This window comes from Carassius auratus, chromosome 13, assembly GCF_003368295.1.
Source record: "Carassius auratus strain Wakin chromosome 13, ASM336829v1, whole genome shotgun sequence".
NCBI lineage: Eukaryota > Metazoa > Chordata > Actinopteri > Cypriniformes > Cyprinidae > Carassius > Carassius auratus.
This window is the reverse complement of record NC_039255.1, coordinates 2,117,539-2,135,090: the sequence shown is the minus strand read 5'-3', so window position 1 is coordinate 2,135,090 and position 17,552 is coordinate 2,117,539. Positions and strand designations below refer to the sequence as shown.

Genomic DNA, 17,552 nt, shown 5'->3' with positions numbered 1-17,552 from the left:
ACACACACACACACACACACACACACACACAGAGAGAGAGTGAGCTCCAGTGTTGTTCCTCTGGTCTCTAATGAGTGACTGCAGCAGGTTAATTCATTAGGAGTGTGTTTATAATGCTGTAGGTGCTTCACATCTCTTCTTCTCCTGTAGGTGTGTTTCTCATCAGCTCGTGTCTGTAGCGAAGCCTCATTATCTGGTCAGTGTTAGTGGTCTGTGAGGCAGTCCAGCTCAGCTTCTCCTTAACTGTTGCTTGTTGAACTTCACTGATTGTTGGTAATGAACTCTTCTGATCTGTTTAATTGAGGAGCGTTCGTTCTGAGACGCCGGTTAATCTCATCCGTGTTCAATCGTTTCATTTATAGTCATCACTACACTACTGGACCAAACTAATATACCAGCAGTAAAGCAGAAATGACTTGTATATTTATTATTAAATCTGATCTGAGTCACTGACTTGAAAGCTTTCAGTTTTACAACACATTTTAATTGTTAAAGTTTGTTTATGTGTTTCCTGTGTGATGTGAGGTCTGCGGTGATTGAGCAGCGGTTTGAGGGAACAGTGTGTGTGTGTGTGTGTGTGTGTGTGTGTACAGGTGGATGAGTGTGTAAAACAATGAGTCCTTTAACTCACTTAAACCAGTGAACACACACCCATCACTAACACAACACACACTCACACTCACAATGAAGCATCTGCTCACTCTGACCAGTTAAGAAGCCTTTCACTTAGTTATTGCGTGCGTGCGTGTGTGTGTGTGTGTGTGTGTGTGTGTGTGTGTGTGTGTGTGTGTATGTATAATGACATTGGTATTACACAGGTATTACAAGGAGAGGGTGACTTATGAGGACATAACCCATGTCCCCATTTTTTGGTCTCTCTCTCTTACTCTCTCTCTCTCTCTCTCTCTCTCTCTCTCTCTCTCTCTCTCTCTAAGGTCATGGGGGTCAAAGAGATGAATTTTTATGGGTCTGTTCCTTGTGTTTCAGTCTTGTTCTCTTCTCCTTGCGCTGCACTGACTCTCAAAGACTTCCAGACCGACCAATTTGTCCTGCAGGGCTCTAGAGAATGGTCCATTCGAGTGGTTAAATACCAGAGGGGCGAACACACACACACACAGCTCCTCTCTCGCATCCCACAATGATTTGTGGCCCGTCCATTATCTGTGGCCGGGGCCCGGCGGTATCGGAGGCCCTTGGCCCTGCTGCCCATTGTTTTAGAGAGATTTCCCAGATGTTGGGATGGCCAAGATAAATAGGTGGCTTTATCCTCTCTCTGCCACACCTCTTTATCTGCCCTCGTCTCTTTTCAGCGCACGGACCCCCTACATTGAGTTCCTCCACCGCAGGGGCTGATGGGAAAAGAAGTGTGTGAGATCTTTAGGGAGTGTTAAAGTAGAACCAAGTGATGCTGAAGTTAATGCACTTACTGTAGAGATACAAGGATTAGAGAGAATATCCTGCGAATATGTAATCCATTAAAAATAACTTGTTATTACGGGTGCTTTGAAATGTGAAATAATCTAATTACAAGTGCTTCTTGGAATCTGATTCTATTGATCCAGATCACATGTGATCAGTTACTAAACAGCAAAAAATTGTTACTTAAGAAAAAAAGCATTAGTTGAAAGAACGTCTTGAGAAAACGCAGAAGCGACAGAAATGTCTGATCCGTGACTCTTTAGAGGAGTTTTTCCAGAGCTATTGATTACAGAATCAGTTTAATGAGAGCAAAGCGCATTAGTGTCCAGCTTCTGCTCCCAATGACTGAACGATGGAGCGATTTGTCGGCTCTTTAGAGAGCGGATTAAGCTGAAGCTGTTTGCTCTCGGCTCCGAGCGCCGTTTTCTGACATTTCCCTCCGAAGGGGTTTTCCTGCCGGGTTTTATTGGCTTGACCTGATTAGCTAATCTGTGCTTTGAATATCAATGGCTTCTCTGGCCGGGAACAGGATTACCTCATTCAGCGGTCCTCAAACACAGATGGCCGAATGTTTAACCGATTGTTAAAAGAGTCGACAAAAGGGACTTGACCGGAGCACACAGTCTCTAAGCTCAGTGCATGCAGAGGAAGAACGAGAGATGCTGCAGATGTTGTGATGCTGATGATAAAGCGATGTCGTCTCTTCTTCTTCTCCTCCTCAGAGACTGTGCTCGATGGCCAGCATGCAGACGGTCAGATCCACTGACACCAATGAAGTGGACAAACTCATCTTCAGAGAGTCAGACAATGACCACAAGGTGAAGCCTTTCATGATTTGGTGATGAAACAAATCCGTTCAACCTGTTTAGATATTTAGACACACACACACACACATATATATATATACAGGTGCTGGTCATATAATTAGAATATCATCAAAAAGTTGATTTATTTCACGAATTCCATTCAAAAACTTAAACTTGTGTATTATATTCATTCATTACACACAGACTGATATATTTCAAATGTTTATTTCTTTTCATTTTGATGTTTATAACTGACAACTATGGAAAATCCCAAATTTAGTATCTCAGAAAATGAGAATATTGTGAAAAGGTTCAATATTGAAGACACCTGGTGTCACACTCTAATCAGATAATTAACTCAAAACACCTGCAAAGCCTTTAACTGGTCTCTCAGTCTAGTTCTGTAGGCTACACAATCATGGGGAAGACTGCTGAGTTCACAGTTGTCCAAAAGACGACCACTGACACCTTGCAAAAGGAAGGCAAGACACGAAAGGTCGTTGCAAAAGAGGCTGGCTGTTCACAGAGCTCTGTGTCCAAGCACATTAATAGAGAGGAGAAGGGAAGGAAAAGATGTTGTAGAAAAAAAAGTGTACAAGCAATAGAGATAACTGCACCCTGGAGAGGATTGTGAAACAGAACCCATTCAGAAATGTGGGGGAGATTCACAAAGAGTGGACTGCAGCTGGAGCCAGTGCTTCAAGAACCACTACACACAGATGTGTGTTGTGTTAGGATTGTGCGTTGTGTAATGTCTTTTGTTACATTATAGATGTCTTTACTGCCACTTTTCGTCAGTTTAATGTGTCCTTGATGAATAAAGGTTATTAAAATATATTCTTACTGACCCCAAATGTATGTACAAAAGTGTCTAACCGATGTCAGTTTGTGCTGAAGAAGCTGATGAAGATCTGTTTTAATTATGACAGGTTGTCCTCCAGCTGGAGAAGAAGTTATTCAGCTACATTAATCAGGAAGTTTTCCGGGAAAACAATGGAACGCAGGTAAGAGACTCGTGGAAGCTCCTTTGGCTTTATTTTCGATGCTTGATAATGTTTGACTTCTGTCTTCTTGAATGAGACTCTTTGATGGAGAGCAGCTGCATGCACTTGATGGATTAAGATGATTCGCAGCACACTGGATGTGATTGTAGATGCAGAGGTCAGAGGTCAGAGTCCTCAAACCAGCGCTGGTGAAGAGACGCACAGATGTGTGATTGAATACAGAAGAGACAAATACCAAAGTACATTATATTTCCATGCAGCCGTTTCAGTTAAATTAGTTATTCTAATTATTTGTAAAAATAAATAGAATAAATTAAAATAATTAAATTAATAATAATTATTATTGTATTAGATAAAAAAGTAAATAAATAAAAAGTAACCAGATGCATAAAAAAAAAAATAATAAATGCTCACGTATATTGTTTAAAAAGAATATATCTGTATGAACGGCCTCTTAAAGTGTGTTAGCATCAGGAGTTTCTTTTGGATTTCATTTTAATTAAAATTTTAGTAATCTAGTTGTATGTTTTTAACATTTTTATAAGTTTTTTTGTTTTAATTTTTATTATTTATTTCAGTTTTAGTTTAGTTAGTGTGTGTGTGTGTGTGTGTGTGTTTGCGTGTGTGTTTGTCAGTGCGTGTGTGTGTGTGTGTGTGTGAGTTTGTATGCATGAGTGTGAGTGTGAGTGTGTGTGTGTGTGTGTGTGTGTGTGTGAGAGAGAGTGTGACTGTGGGTGGAGTGTGTGTGGAGTATGTGTCTGTGTATGTGAGAGAGAGTGTGTGTGTGTGAGAGAGAGAATGTGTGTGTGTTGAGTGTGTGTGGAGTATGTGTCTTTGTGTGTGTGTGAGAGAGAGAGTGCGTGTGTGGGAGTTTGTATGCATGAGTGCGAGTGTGTGTCTGTATGTCTGTGTGGGGAGTGTGGGTGAGAGAGAGAGTGTGTGTGGAGTGTGTGTGTGGGGTATGTGTCTGTGTGTGTGTGAGAGAGAGTCCGCGTGTGTGTGTGTGAGAGAGAGAGATGGAGAGAGAGTGTGTGTGTGTGTGTGTGTGTGTGTGTGTGTGTGATGGATGTCCTGATGGCACATGAGAGATAATCTGATGGTCATGCTCTACTTAAACACGTCTCATGATCTCTGGAAAACAAACTGCCTCCAGGACGACGGATGTTCCTCCCGCTCCTCGACTCCAGCATCCTTCATCAGCGACTAGAGTTGTACCAGCTTGACAGAAATTTAATTCGAGGCAGGTCTCGAAAATAATTATTGTATTTTGAAAGGAGTAATCATTGGTCAGGACATGATTGAATACGTCCATGCCTATTGACTTTTGCCATGATTAATAGGTTGGTTTAGTCGATATAGCCATCGAAATTGTATAATTAATTATCCAGGCGGCTGTCAGGCGGCGAGGATGGAAGCGCTCTGATGAGGATTTGGGAAGATTAAATTTTCCACGGAGCCGTTGCGTCAAGGGCCCGAGTGTGTGTGTGTGTGTGAGATGCCTCCACCCCACTAACTCGCATTGATTTTGCTTCAGTGTCTCTTTATTGAAACTTTATCAGCTGGATCTGAGCACATGGAGAGGGAATCCGGAACGAGTGATGAACTTATCCGTCTGTGCTCTTCATGCGGGCCGCGTACACGCCGCTACATCACTCAAACTGCAGTTTTTAAGAGTCCGAATAAATAAATATATAACAGGAGGCTCTCATCCGACGCGCTCCATACATCAGCTGTCGTTCCCGCAGCAGCGGCGCTAATCAAAGCAGGCTTGAGGAAACGCCGGACACATGAGCATCCACTCGTATCATCGATCACATCGGCCTGTATTAGTGCTTTTATCACTCGGATTGGGGTGATATCGGAAACCGTTTAGATCACTGCTCATTATTTACAACTCAAACACGCTTCAGATCTGTGTATTCTGTACATTATCATAGTTTGAGGTCTGATTTCACTTGTAAAGACAGGTTTATCGGTATAGTGCTTCGTGTGATTCAGATTAATTCACAGCAGCTTTACAGTAGAAACAGGAAAAGCAGCATCAATGATGCCAAGCTCTTCAGTGTCAGATATAATTCATCAATTCACTGCAGCTGTGATATCAGCTATAACCGACCACTATGTGTGACCACATGGCAACCAACCAGAGCATCCTGGCGACCAACACCTTGGCGACCGCATAGTGACCAACCGGAGCATCCTGGCGACCAACACCTTGGCGACCGCATAGTGACCAACCGGAGCATCCTGGAGACCAACACCTTGGCGACCGCATAGTGACCAACCGGAGCATCCTGGAGACCAACACCTTGGCGACCGCATAGTGACCAACCGGAGCATCCTGGCGACCAACACCTTGGCGACCACATGGCAACCAACCAGAGCATCCTGGCGACCAACACCTTGGCGACCGCATAGTGACCAACCGGAGCATCCTGGAGACCAACACCTTGGCGACCACATGGCAACCAACCAGAGCATCCTGGCGACCAACACCTTGGCGACCGCATAGCGACCAACCGGAGCATCCTGGCGACCAACACCTTGGCGACCGCATAGTGACCAACCGGAGCATCCTGGCGACCAACACCTTGGCGACCGCATAGTGACCAACCGGAGCATCCTGGAGACCAACACCTTGGCGACCGCATAGTGACCAACCGGAGCATCCTGGAGACCAACACCTTGGCGACCGCATAGTGACCAACCGGAGCATCCTGGCGACCAACACCTTGGCGACCGCATAGTGACCAACCGGAGCATCCTGGCGACCAACACCTTGGCGACCGCATGGTGACCAACCGGAGCATCCTGGCGACCCACACCTTGGCGACCGCATGGTGACCAACCGGAGCATCCTGGCGACCCACACCTTGGCGACCGCATGGTGACCAACCGGAGCATCCTGGCGACCCACACCTTGGCGACCGCATGGTGACCAACCGGAGCATCCTGGCGACCCACACCTTGGCGACCGCATGGTGACCAACCGGAGCATCCTGGCGACCCACACCTTGGCGACCGCATGGTGACCAACCGGAGTATCCTGGCGACCCACACCTTGGCGACCGCATGGTGACCAACCGGAGCATCCTGGCGACCCACACCTTGGCGACCGCATGGTGACCAACCGGAGCATCCTGGCGACCCACACCTTGGCGACCACATGGTGACCAACCGGAGCATCCTGGAGACCCACACCTTGGCGACCACATGGTGACCAACCGGAGCATCCTGGCGACCAACACCTTGGCGACCACATGGTGACCAACCGGAGCATCCTGGCGACCAACACCTTGGCGACCACATGGTGACCAACCGGAGCATCCTGGCGACCAACACCTTGGCGACCACATGGTGACCAACCGGAGCATCCTGGAGACCAACACCTTGGCGACCACATGGTGACCAACCGGAGCATCCTGGCGACCAACACCTTGGCGACCACATGGTGACCAACCGGAGCATCCTGGCGACCAACACCTTGGCGACCACATGGTGACCAACCGGAGCATCCTGGCGACCAACACCTTGGCGACCACATGGTGACCAACCGGAGCATCCTGGCGACCAACACCTTGGCGACCACATGGTGACCAACCGGAGCATCCTGGCGACCAACACCTTGGCGACCACATGGTGACCAACCGGAGCATCCTGGCGACCAACACCTTGGCGACCACATGGTGACCAACCGGAGCATCCTGGCGACCAACACCTTGGCGACCACATGGTGACCAACCGGAGCATCCTGGCGACCAACACCTTGGCGACCACATGGTGACCAACCGGAGCATCCTGGCGACCAACACCTTGGCGACCACATGGTGACCAACCGGAGCATCCTGGCGACCAACACCTTGGCGACCACATGGTGACCAACCGGAGCATCCTGGCGACCAACACCTTGGCGACCACATGGTGACCAACCGGAGCATCCTGGCGACCAACACCTTGGCGACCACATGGTGACCAACCGGAGCATCCTGGCGACCAACACCTTGGCGACCACATGGTGACCAACCGGAGCATCCTGGCGACCAACACCTTGGCGACCACATAGTGACCAACCGGAGCATCCTGGCGACCAACACCTTGGCGACCACATAGTGACCAACCGGAGCATCCTGGCGACCAACACCTTGGCGACCACATAGTGACCAACCGGAGCATCCTGGAGACCAACACCTTGGCGACCACATAGTGACCAACCGGAGCATCCTGGAGACCAACACCTTGGCGACCACATAGTGACCAACCGGAGCATCCTGGCGACCAACACCTTGGCGACCACATAGTGACCAACCGGAGCATCCTGGCGACCAACACCTTGGCGACCACATAGTGACCAACCGGAGCATCCTGGCGACCAACACCTTGGCGACCACATAGTGACCAACCGGAGCATCCTGGCGACCAACACCTTGGCGACCACATAGTGACCAACCGGAGCATCCTGGCGACCAACACCTTGGCGACCACATTGTGACCAACCGGAGCATCCTGGCGACCAACACCTTGGCGACCACATTGTGACCAACCGGAGCATCCTGGCGACCAACACCTTGGCGACCACATAGTGACCAACCGGAGCATCCTGGCGACCAACACCTTGGCGACCACATAGTGACCAACCGGAGCATCCTGGCGACCAACACCTTGGCGACCACATAGTGACCAACCGGAGCATCCTGGCGACCAACACCTTGGCGACCACATGGTGACCAACCGGAGCATCCTGGCGACCAACACCTTGGCGACCACATGGTGACCAACCGGAGCATCCTGGCGACCAACACCTTGGCGACCACATGGTGACCAACCGGAGCATCCTGGCGACCAACACCTTGGCGACCACATGGTGACCAACCGGAGCATCCTGGCGACCAACACCTTGGCGACCACATGGTGACCAACCGGAGCATCCTGGCGACCAACACCTTGGCGACCACATGGTGACCAACCGGAGCATCCTGGCGACCAACACCTTGGCGACCACATGGTGACCAACCGGAGCATCCTGGCGACCAACACCTTGGCGACCACATGGTGACCAACCGGAGCATCCTGGCGACCAACACCTTGGCGACCACATGGTGACCAACCGGAGCATCCTGGCGACCAACACCTTGGCGACCACATGGTGACCAACCGGAGCATCCTGGCGACCAACACCTTGGCGACCACATGGTGACCAACCGGAGCATCCTGGCGACCAACACCTTGGCGACCACATGGTGACCAACCGGAGCATCCTGGCGACCAACACCTTGGCGACCACATGGTGACCAACCGGAGCATCCTGGCGACCAACACCTTGGCGACCACATAGTGACCAACCGGAGCATCCTGGCGACCAACACCTTGGCGACCACATAGTGACCAACCGGAGCATCCTGGCGACCAACACCTTGGCGACCACATAGTGACCAACCGGAGCATCCTGGCGACCAACACCTTGGCGACCACATAGTGACCAACCGGAGCATCCTGGCGACCAACACCTTGGCGACCACATAGTGACCAACCGGAGCATCCTGGCGACCAACACCTTGGCGACCACATAGTGACCAACCGGAGCATCCTGGCGACCAACACCTTGGCGACCACATGGTGACCAACCGGAGCATCCTGGCGACCAACACCTTGGCGACCACATGGTGACCAACCGGAGCATCCTGGCGACCAACACCTTGGCGACCACATGGTGACCAACCGGAGCATCCTGGCGACCAACACCTTGGCGACCACATGGTGACCAACCGGAGCATCCTGGCGACCAACACCTTGGCGACCACATGGTGACCAACCGGAGCATCCTGGCGACCAACACCTTGGCGACCACATAGTGACCAACCGGAGCATCCTGGAGACCAACACCTTGGCGACCACATAGTGACCAACCGGAGCATCCTGGCGACCAACACCTTGGCGACCACATAGTGACCAACCGGAGCATCCTGGCGACCAACACCTTGGCGACCACATAGTGACCAACCGGAGCATCCTGGCGACCAACACCTTGGCGACCACATGGTGACCAACCGGAGCATCCTGGCGACCAACACCTTGGCGACCACATGGTGACCAACCGGAGCATCCTGGCGACCAACACCTTGGCGACCACATGGTGACCAACCGGAGCATCCTGGCGACCAACACCTTGGCGACCACATGGTGACCAACCGGAGCATCCTGGCGACCAACACCTTGGCGACCACATGGTGACCAACCGGAGCATCCTGGAGACCAACACCTTGGCGACCACATAGTGACCAACCAAAGCATCCTGGAGACCAACCATCCAAAACTAATTTGTAAAAATATACTAATATTTGTAAAAAAAAAAAAAAAAAATTAAATCAGAAAAAAATAAATATTTTTATAAATATAACATATATATACAAATATAAATACAAATATACAATTGTATTTAAATAAAACTGATTATTGGAGTGTTTTACAAGAAAATGCAATTTCAGTGTTTCTACTTCAAAATTTATCTTTAATTAAATGTTTTTTTTTGCTAAATGTATTAGCAGTTCATGAGTAAAAATGGTTTCTGCACTAAATATCTGTCAGTGTAGTGGCATTATGCTTAATTATTCAGAAACCTGATTCAATAGTTTCAAGAACAGCCAAATCAATACGTTTTACTGAATATCGATTGTCTTTTAAATGAAGAGCATTAATATTCAGTCAAATTGATCAGATTAGAGTTTCAAAGTTTTAATGCTGTTTTCCTTTCGTTGTAAAGACAGTATTATATTGATTATTGACCATAACATAAAATATTTAACTCATCTCATTTAAAAAATTGTATTAGTGCATCACAGGTCTGAACGTTTCTGTTTTTTATTCTTAAGCTAAAAGTTTTAGACATATAAGCACCGAAATTGCAATGTATTTAAACCAGTTTATTGCGGTGTGTTGTGGGTTAAGTTGTTCATGAAGAGGCTGTAATATTTAGTTTTTGAGCACTGATGATGTGCAAGTCAATCATGTGAATGCAGCGCTCACGTCTGACTCAAAATAATGCATTTGTCGTAAATGGCATGAAAATATGGCTGCTGCAATGAGAGTAAAGTGTGTGGTGTAAAACTGAAGTGAAAGCACCTCTCACCCTGCTCTTATCGATGGCATCAGCTGCTGTCAGAGCTCTGATGTGACCGAACATAAATCAGTGCACGATTACTGCAGGAGACACCGATCGGCCCGAACCGGACGCTCCGCAGTGAGGCGCTGTGATTTAGGACGCCGGGTGTTTATTGGGCGGAGATGGTGGTTTGGAGGAGTTTGTTTGTTTTCGTCTCCTACACACACACACACACACACACTCAAGGTCACCGGTCCACCAGAGCAAATCACTCGACTTAACTGACCCGCATCAAATGTAGTGTGAAATCTCAGCCCGTGGGTCTCTAGCTGCTACATGAATTACTATAGACACAAACCCATACACACACACACACACACAAACACACACAAACCCATACACACTCTCACACACACACAAACAAACACACTTTCACACACACACAAACACACACACTCACACACACACACACACACAAAACCATACACACACACACACACAAAACCATACACACACACACACACAAACCCACACACACTCTCTCACACACAAACACACTTTCACACACACACACAAACACACACAAACCCATACACACACACTCTCACACACACACACACACACACAAACCCATACACACACACAAAACCATACACACAGACACACACACACACACAAACCCACACACACTCTCTCACACACACACAAACAAACACACTTTCACACACACACAAACACACACACTCTCACACACACACACACACACACACACACACTCTCTCACACACACACACATCTCTCTGATCTAAATAAGCACACATCAATGACTTAAACTGTTGAAGTGAATCATAATAACTTCTGACTAACACAAAAGGAGATTCACTGTATATTCCCAAATCTTTATCTTAATCTTTAATCTTTGAGGAGGTTTTGACACAACTCTTACACACAACACACTCTGAATATAAGTCCTAATTAATTTAAACATGTAAATAAACCCTTGAGTGTGTGTATCTGTGTTTCTGTGTGATTATTAATTAGTCAATGCTGGTAGCTGTCCGTCACACACACACACACGCAGTGATGAAGGTGTCATGTTCACCTGTTGATCATCTTCTCATAATTAATGTGTACACACAAAAGCTAATTTTTCTGCAACATTTGATTAATGACTTTGGAGTCTCAGTGTCTCAGACGGAGAAGACAGCTGGGAAATGATTGATGAACACACACACACACACACACACACACATCTGCTTCAGCCTCACATCCTAACAGAGATGACCTGTGCTGTGATTGGCTGACCTGTGTGTGTGTGTGTGTGTGTCTGTGTAACATTGTTCCTCAGGACAAGAAGTTGCTGATACGGTGTTGATATGTAAATGTGGGCGGTCTTATGTTAATGAGCTGAGTGTGTATTACTCCTGCACTGACTCTCTCTGTGCTTCTGTGTTTGTGTGCAGCTCTTAGAGTTCGACAGAGAGCTGTCTGTGTTTAAGGAGCGTCTGCAGGAGCTGGACATCTCCTTTCCTCCGAGGTACGAACACGAAGGAACACACTCCTCACATCTCACTTTCACAGAGCTCTAAATGAACTGACCAGAGCGTCAGGTTCTTAAAAATCAAATCAAAACTGTCAAGAATGCACTTTCAGTTTTTTAGTGATGCACTGATTCTCACAGGGTTTGTGTGCAAATGGTATAAAATCTGGTAATAACAGTATTAAAAATAGCAATCCATTTTTTATGTATTAATTTTAGAAACATGTTTTTTTATATAATTTATAACTGTTTATTATAATAATAACTATAATAATGATTAATAATAATAATAATAATGGTTCTTTTAAAGTTTATTTATATATATATATATATATATATATATATATATATATATATATATATATATATATATATATATATATATATAATGTATAATAATATAATTTATATTTTAAATAAAATAATTTTTTACATTTATTGTTGTTAAATAAAAATATTGGTCATGACAATATTCATATTAATTTATAATGTTTATGATAATGTATTAATTTTAATTTTTCATTTATTAAATTACATTTAAATTGATTTAATTGTAAATATAGTATTTAATGTTTAATATTTTTAATAATAGTAAAAGTAACAATATATTTTAAAAGTATTTCTTCGTTAATTATATTTATAAAGAATTTAATATTATTAATAATATTCCATAAATTGTATTATAATAATAACAATAATAATGATAATTTATTTTTATTACATTTATAATAATAATAATAATAATAATAATAATGTGAAACATAAATATTAAAATAACTAATAATTATAATAATAGACTTTCAAAAAACATTAGTTTCTTAATTATTTATATATATAAAGTTGATAAATATATACATTTATAAAGTTTATACTAATAATAATATTCTTATTAATGTTTATTAATGATTGTATTCTTGATAATAATAATACAATAATTATAATATTTGAATATTATTACTCTAATATCAATATTGAATTGATTTGTAAGCTGTGGTGTGTTAAAGACTGTAATCAGATCATCTGAATGAAACTCCCTCGAGAGCGTGTCTTCAGCGAACATGATTGGATCTGTTTCAGGACTCATTATAGTGTGATGTGAATGAATAGAGACTGAGATGTGTTTAGATACGCCTCTCGAGTCAAGAACTGCAGCGATTGTTCTTTGTGCTTCAGAGACACACATCGCCATCTGTGCGCCGAGGTCACATTAGACCATCTCTGAATGCAAACGCAGTTCAATGCTTGGCCAGATTTTTTATTTATGTGTGTTTATGAGCATGCATCAAACCCAACACAGTTTGAGCTTCACTTTGCACCTATATATATATATATTACTGAAACATCAAAACTGAAGTTAAAGTTTATATTTAGCTGAAAACCAAAAATATTTATTTAACAGTCAAATAACCAATCAAATAATAACCATTATTCAACTAAATAAATAATAATAATTTAATTTAATCAGTCATGCCACATTAAAGAGATCGAACAATGTTTAAACATATCTTGGAAATGGAAGCTGTTTAATGAAAAATGTTTTACCTGATTTTCAAATGCAAATGCATCCAGACAAAAAATAAATAAATAATAACCCTCCTTCTGGAACTGGAGCAAAAATACATGAAATAGCTGGTGTTTTGTGTCTGAAATCTGGCATTCGAAACAATATTTTCATTGGAAATAATTAAAATGTGATATTATTCTCAGCTGGATAATCTGATAAAAAAAATATGTAATGAAAAATTGTATGAAAAGATTTTTATATGCATCAATTTTATTAAATAAATTGTATCCAGTCTTTTATGAAAGTGAAATATTGTAATTTCAATCATCAGTTCTCTGTGTGAATCTGTGTTAAAGTGTAATTTATTTCTGTGATGCTCCGCTGTATTTTCAGCATCATTCCTCCAGTCTTCAGTGTCACATGATCTTCAGAAATCATGAAAATATGATGATTTACTGCTCAAGTGTGTGTGTGTGTGTGTGGAGTCTAGACGTCTGCACGGCTGCTCGAGGGTCGTGAGGTGAGCGTGTGAAGGGTCAGAGGTCACGTACAGTTATTCTTCACTGTTTGCTGAGGATGCAGAGCGCTTTAGCTTCAACACAGCGGCTCTGTGATGATTACAGAGTAACACATCGCTCCAGACACACACCGACTTGCACTTTTGAATACTTTTCTTAGTGTTGTTCACTCCGTTCAGATTGAACTCTACATGCTTCAGTGTGTTTCATTTCCTATTTTAGTGCAAACAGCTCGTTTCTATTAATTTCCGTCACATCTGTGTATCGCATGTGTGAAGATGACATTATTATACCGCCGTTAGTTCCACTCTGCTCATCTCTTCCTCTGATTTCCGTCACAAATACACAAAATAGCTGCTGTATTGTTAGAAATGGCATTTAAGCAGGTTTCCCACATCTTTATAAAATTATAATAAAATCATAACATATATATTTAAAATGAATTTGCCAGTGCATCCAGAAATATATATATATTTTTAAATTAAAATACAATTGAAACCTATTCCAAATATTGTTATATATTATTCAAAATGCCAGTGCATCCATAAATATCTAAAAAAGAAATATATAATATAATTTACATTTATTTAAATCTATATAATGTGAATCTATATTGTTACATGGCATTTAAATACCAATGCAACACATATCTAAATATATATATATATATATATATATATATATATATATATATATATATATATATAAATTATTAAAATATATTCCAAATATGACTACCTGACGATAAAATGCCAGTGCATTCATAAATATCTTTTAAAAAATGATATTAAAATTTTAATCTATTCCAAGATCTCGAAACACCAATGTATCCAGCAATATCTATTTAAAAATAAATGTAATTTTATATTAAAACACTCTTTTCTCAGGTTTCTCACTGTGTAAATGTAATTTTTATACCAACATTTAAATGTATTCCAAATATTGTTACATGGCATGTTCTTGACATGTGCATTTGGTTTGTGTTAGTGTTTTAAAGGACTGAATAATCGAGACCTCATCATCTAGTGTCTGAGAGCAGTAATAAAGCAGTCATTGACAGTGGAGTGACATTGTTGTAAAGCTGTTTAATGCTGAAGTGACGTCTTTAAACACACTGCATCTGTGTTTCTTGTGTTTCTGAGTGTGTGTATCATCAGCACTGAGACACTCGTGGAGCTTTTGTTGATATTTAGATTGAGATTTTATGGAAGTTTAGTTTGGTGACGTTATAGTGTGCTTTACTCATTTTTATTTGAGTTTTAGTTATTTTTAGTAGATCAAGTTAAAGTCATTTAATGTTGTCTTGGAAACTAGCTGAAATAATTAGACGGTTAAGTTTTTTAGTGAACATTTATTATATTTTAAGTATGTTTTTAGTTTTAGTTAATTAACTTTGAAAAAAAAACATGATAACTATTAGTCATTTTTCATATATATTAGCACATACAGGCTAAACAAGAGCGGTGCTAGAATCGAGCCTTGTGGGACTCCGCAACAATTTAAGGTCCTGCATTATTTCTTCCAAATTTTTGTCGTCAATTGCTTCAAAAGCAGACATAGTATCTTCTTCTAGAATCTGTCTGACCTCTGCTTAACTTGGAGATGCTAATCACCTTCCTGATATTAATGTTCCTCTCAGAGAAGAAGGAAGCAAACTCATTGCATTTGCTTTCAGAGAGGATTTCACTGGGAATCTGACGTGTCTCTCAACAGAAGCAAAAAGAGTGCGAGTGTTGTTTAAGTTTCTGTTTCTAAGTTTTGAGAAGAACCTAGCTGTGGCTAGTTCTACACTGAAAGCATCAAGGCTGTCTGTACAGATGCTATAAAGTCCTAGATGTGTGAAATGGTGCGATTGTGAATAAATGATGGCAGAATATCTCTGAAGTGGCTTTTAATGTTATGGTTAAGAGCTGGTGTTAGTTGAACGCTTAAACTAGTGTGAGAATCTCACAGTAAGACACACAGGTGGGCAATTGTTGAGTTTATCAGCATGGCTTCATTAATTAGTGTAATTAGTCTTGGCAGGAGTCTGATAGTGTCTGCTGGTCTCCGGTTCACACACACAGCAGCGTTTACTCTGACAGATACGTTTGTACACGCTAATCGACAGCATTAATCACCGTCCTGCGGCGCCGCGACACTGTTTCCTGTTGGGTTAGCTCTGTGTGTGTGTGTGTGTGTGTGTGTGTGTGTGGTTTCAGAGACCCGCTCGTCCCTTCATCAGATCAGCTGTGTTTAATGCAGCTGAAGGAGCACAGCTAGAACTCCTGTAGGGTTTGTGTGGTCCACCCTGAAGAAAGAGCTTCTCCCGCCTCTTAAATCCCACACTCTGCATCTCTATCCCTCATTATCCCGCTCTCTATCCTCCGCTATCATTCTTCCTCCTGTCTTTCATCTCTCGTTAGCATACCAAAACTGCCCTTCATTCTGTAAAGACCCCTCGCCGGCTCTCGTTTGACCGCTCGGTCAGGGGCCCGTGTGTTAGCCAGATGTGGGTTAACTAGTCCCCTCCCCTCTTTAACCCCGGTTAACCAGCGCTGCTGGACCCTTGACCCGGTCGTCGAGGCGAGCAGCTGATGCTGATGGTGTTGTCGAGCGCCGCTGTGTTTGATTAGTTGATTCCACTAAATGAGCCGATCGTCCGTCTCGCTGACCGCGTGATGAGCCGCTTTCACGGCCAATTGACCAGAGCGAGTGTCTGTGTGTGTCCTAGCAGCCGCGCACTTAGCACTGTGTGTGTGTGTGTGTGTGTGTGTGTGTGTGTGTGTGTGTGTGTGTGTGTGTGTGTGTGTTCGGCTGATACAGTGTGACGGAGGTAGAGAGACAGTAAAATGTGCACTTCTTCAAATATAAAATCTAATGCATTTCATCTCAGAAATAAAAAGAGATAAAAACTAAAAACAGTTACTATTAAATACGTTATACCAATCTATAAACAGCTTACTGTGATGCAAAAAAATCTCATAATTCAGTTAATGTGAAGAAAATACCTAATTTATATAATTTATTATTTAAATTATATTATTTACTGTAAAGTGTGTGTGTGAAAAAGTTATATATAATTTAAATTATATTATTTAAAGAACCTTTTAAAATTATTTAAAGTATATGCATAATATCTAATAATGGATTATTTAAAAAATAGATATATTTAAATGATATTAGTTAACATACATTTTAAAATATTTGAACGTAAACATCACAATTTTTGGATAAACATCTATAAAATGTGCAAAAATAATGTTTTGTTTAAATAATGCATTTTTAAATAATTTTATTTAAAGTAAAGTTAAACATTTTAGTTTTTCCAAAAACATACCATTATGTGAAGAAAATAATTAATTCTATAAAAATATTATTTAAAGTACATCTTCAAACACAACTGAAAGTAGATTTGGTGTACATCATTTATTTTATGCTATAATGCATTATTTACATTATATTATTTAAAGCAATGCTATTGAAGATAGTTTTTGCAAAAACATCTCAAGGTGAAGGAAATACTATTTAATTTTAATAATGCATATTTATTTTAAAATAGAAGTATACATCACAATAGTTTGAATTTATTTTATGCACATTGAATAATATTGGTTTCCATAAAATAAAATAAAATAAATAAATAAAAATTGCATTGTATTGCATTACGGTGAAAATAATTTAGA

The 17,552-nt window shown here is 42.4% G+C and overlaps 1 protein-coding gene across 3 annotated transcripts in view; it reads left to right on the top strand.

The window, feature by feature from the left end:
* Window positions 1-17,552, top strand: part of LOC113112317 (type I inositol 1,4,5-trisphosphate 5-phosphatase-like) — an 88,808-nt gene that overhangs the window by 66,221 nt on the left and 5,035 nt on the right. For all 3 annotated transcript variants that reach the window (XM_026277767.1, XM_026277768.1, XM_026277769.1), the window contains exons 10-12: window positions 2,142-2,237; window positions 3,155-3,229; window positions 11,789-11,862. In XM_026277767.1, coding sequence (XP_026133552.1) covers window positions 2,142-2,237; window positions 3,155-3,229; window positions 11,789-11,862 — 245 coding nt within the window. The remainder of the gene's footprint in view (window positions 1-2,141; window positions 2,238-3,154; window positions 3,230-11,788; window positions 11,863-17,552) is intronic.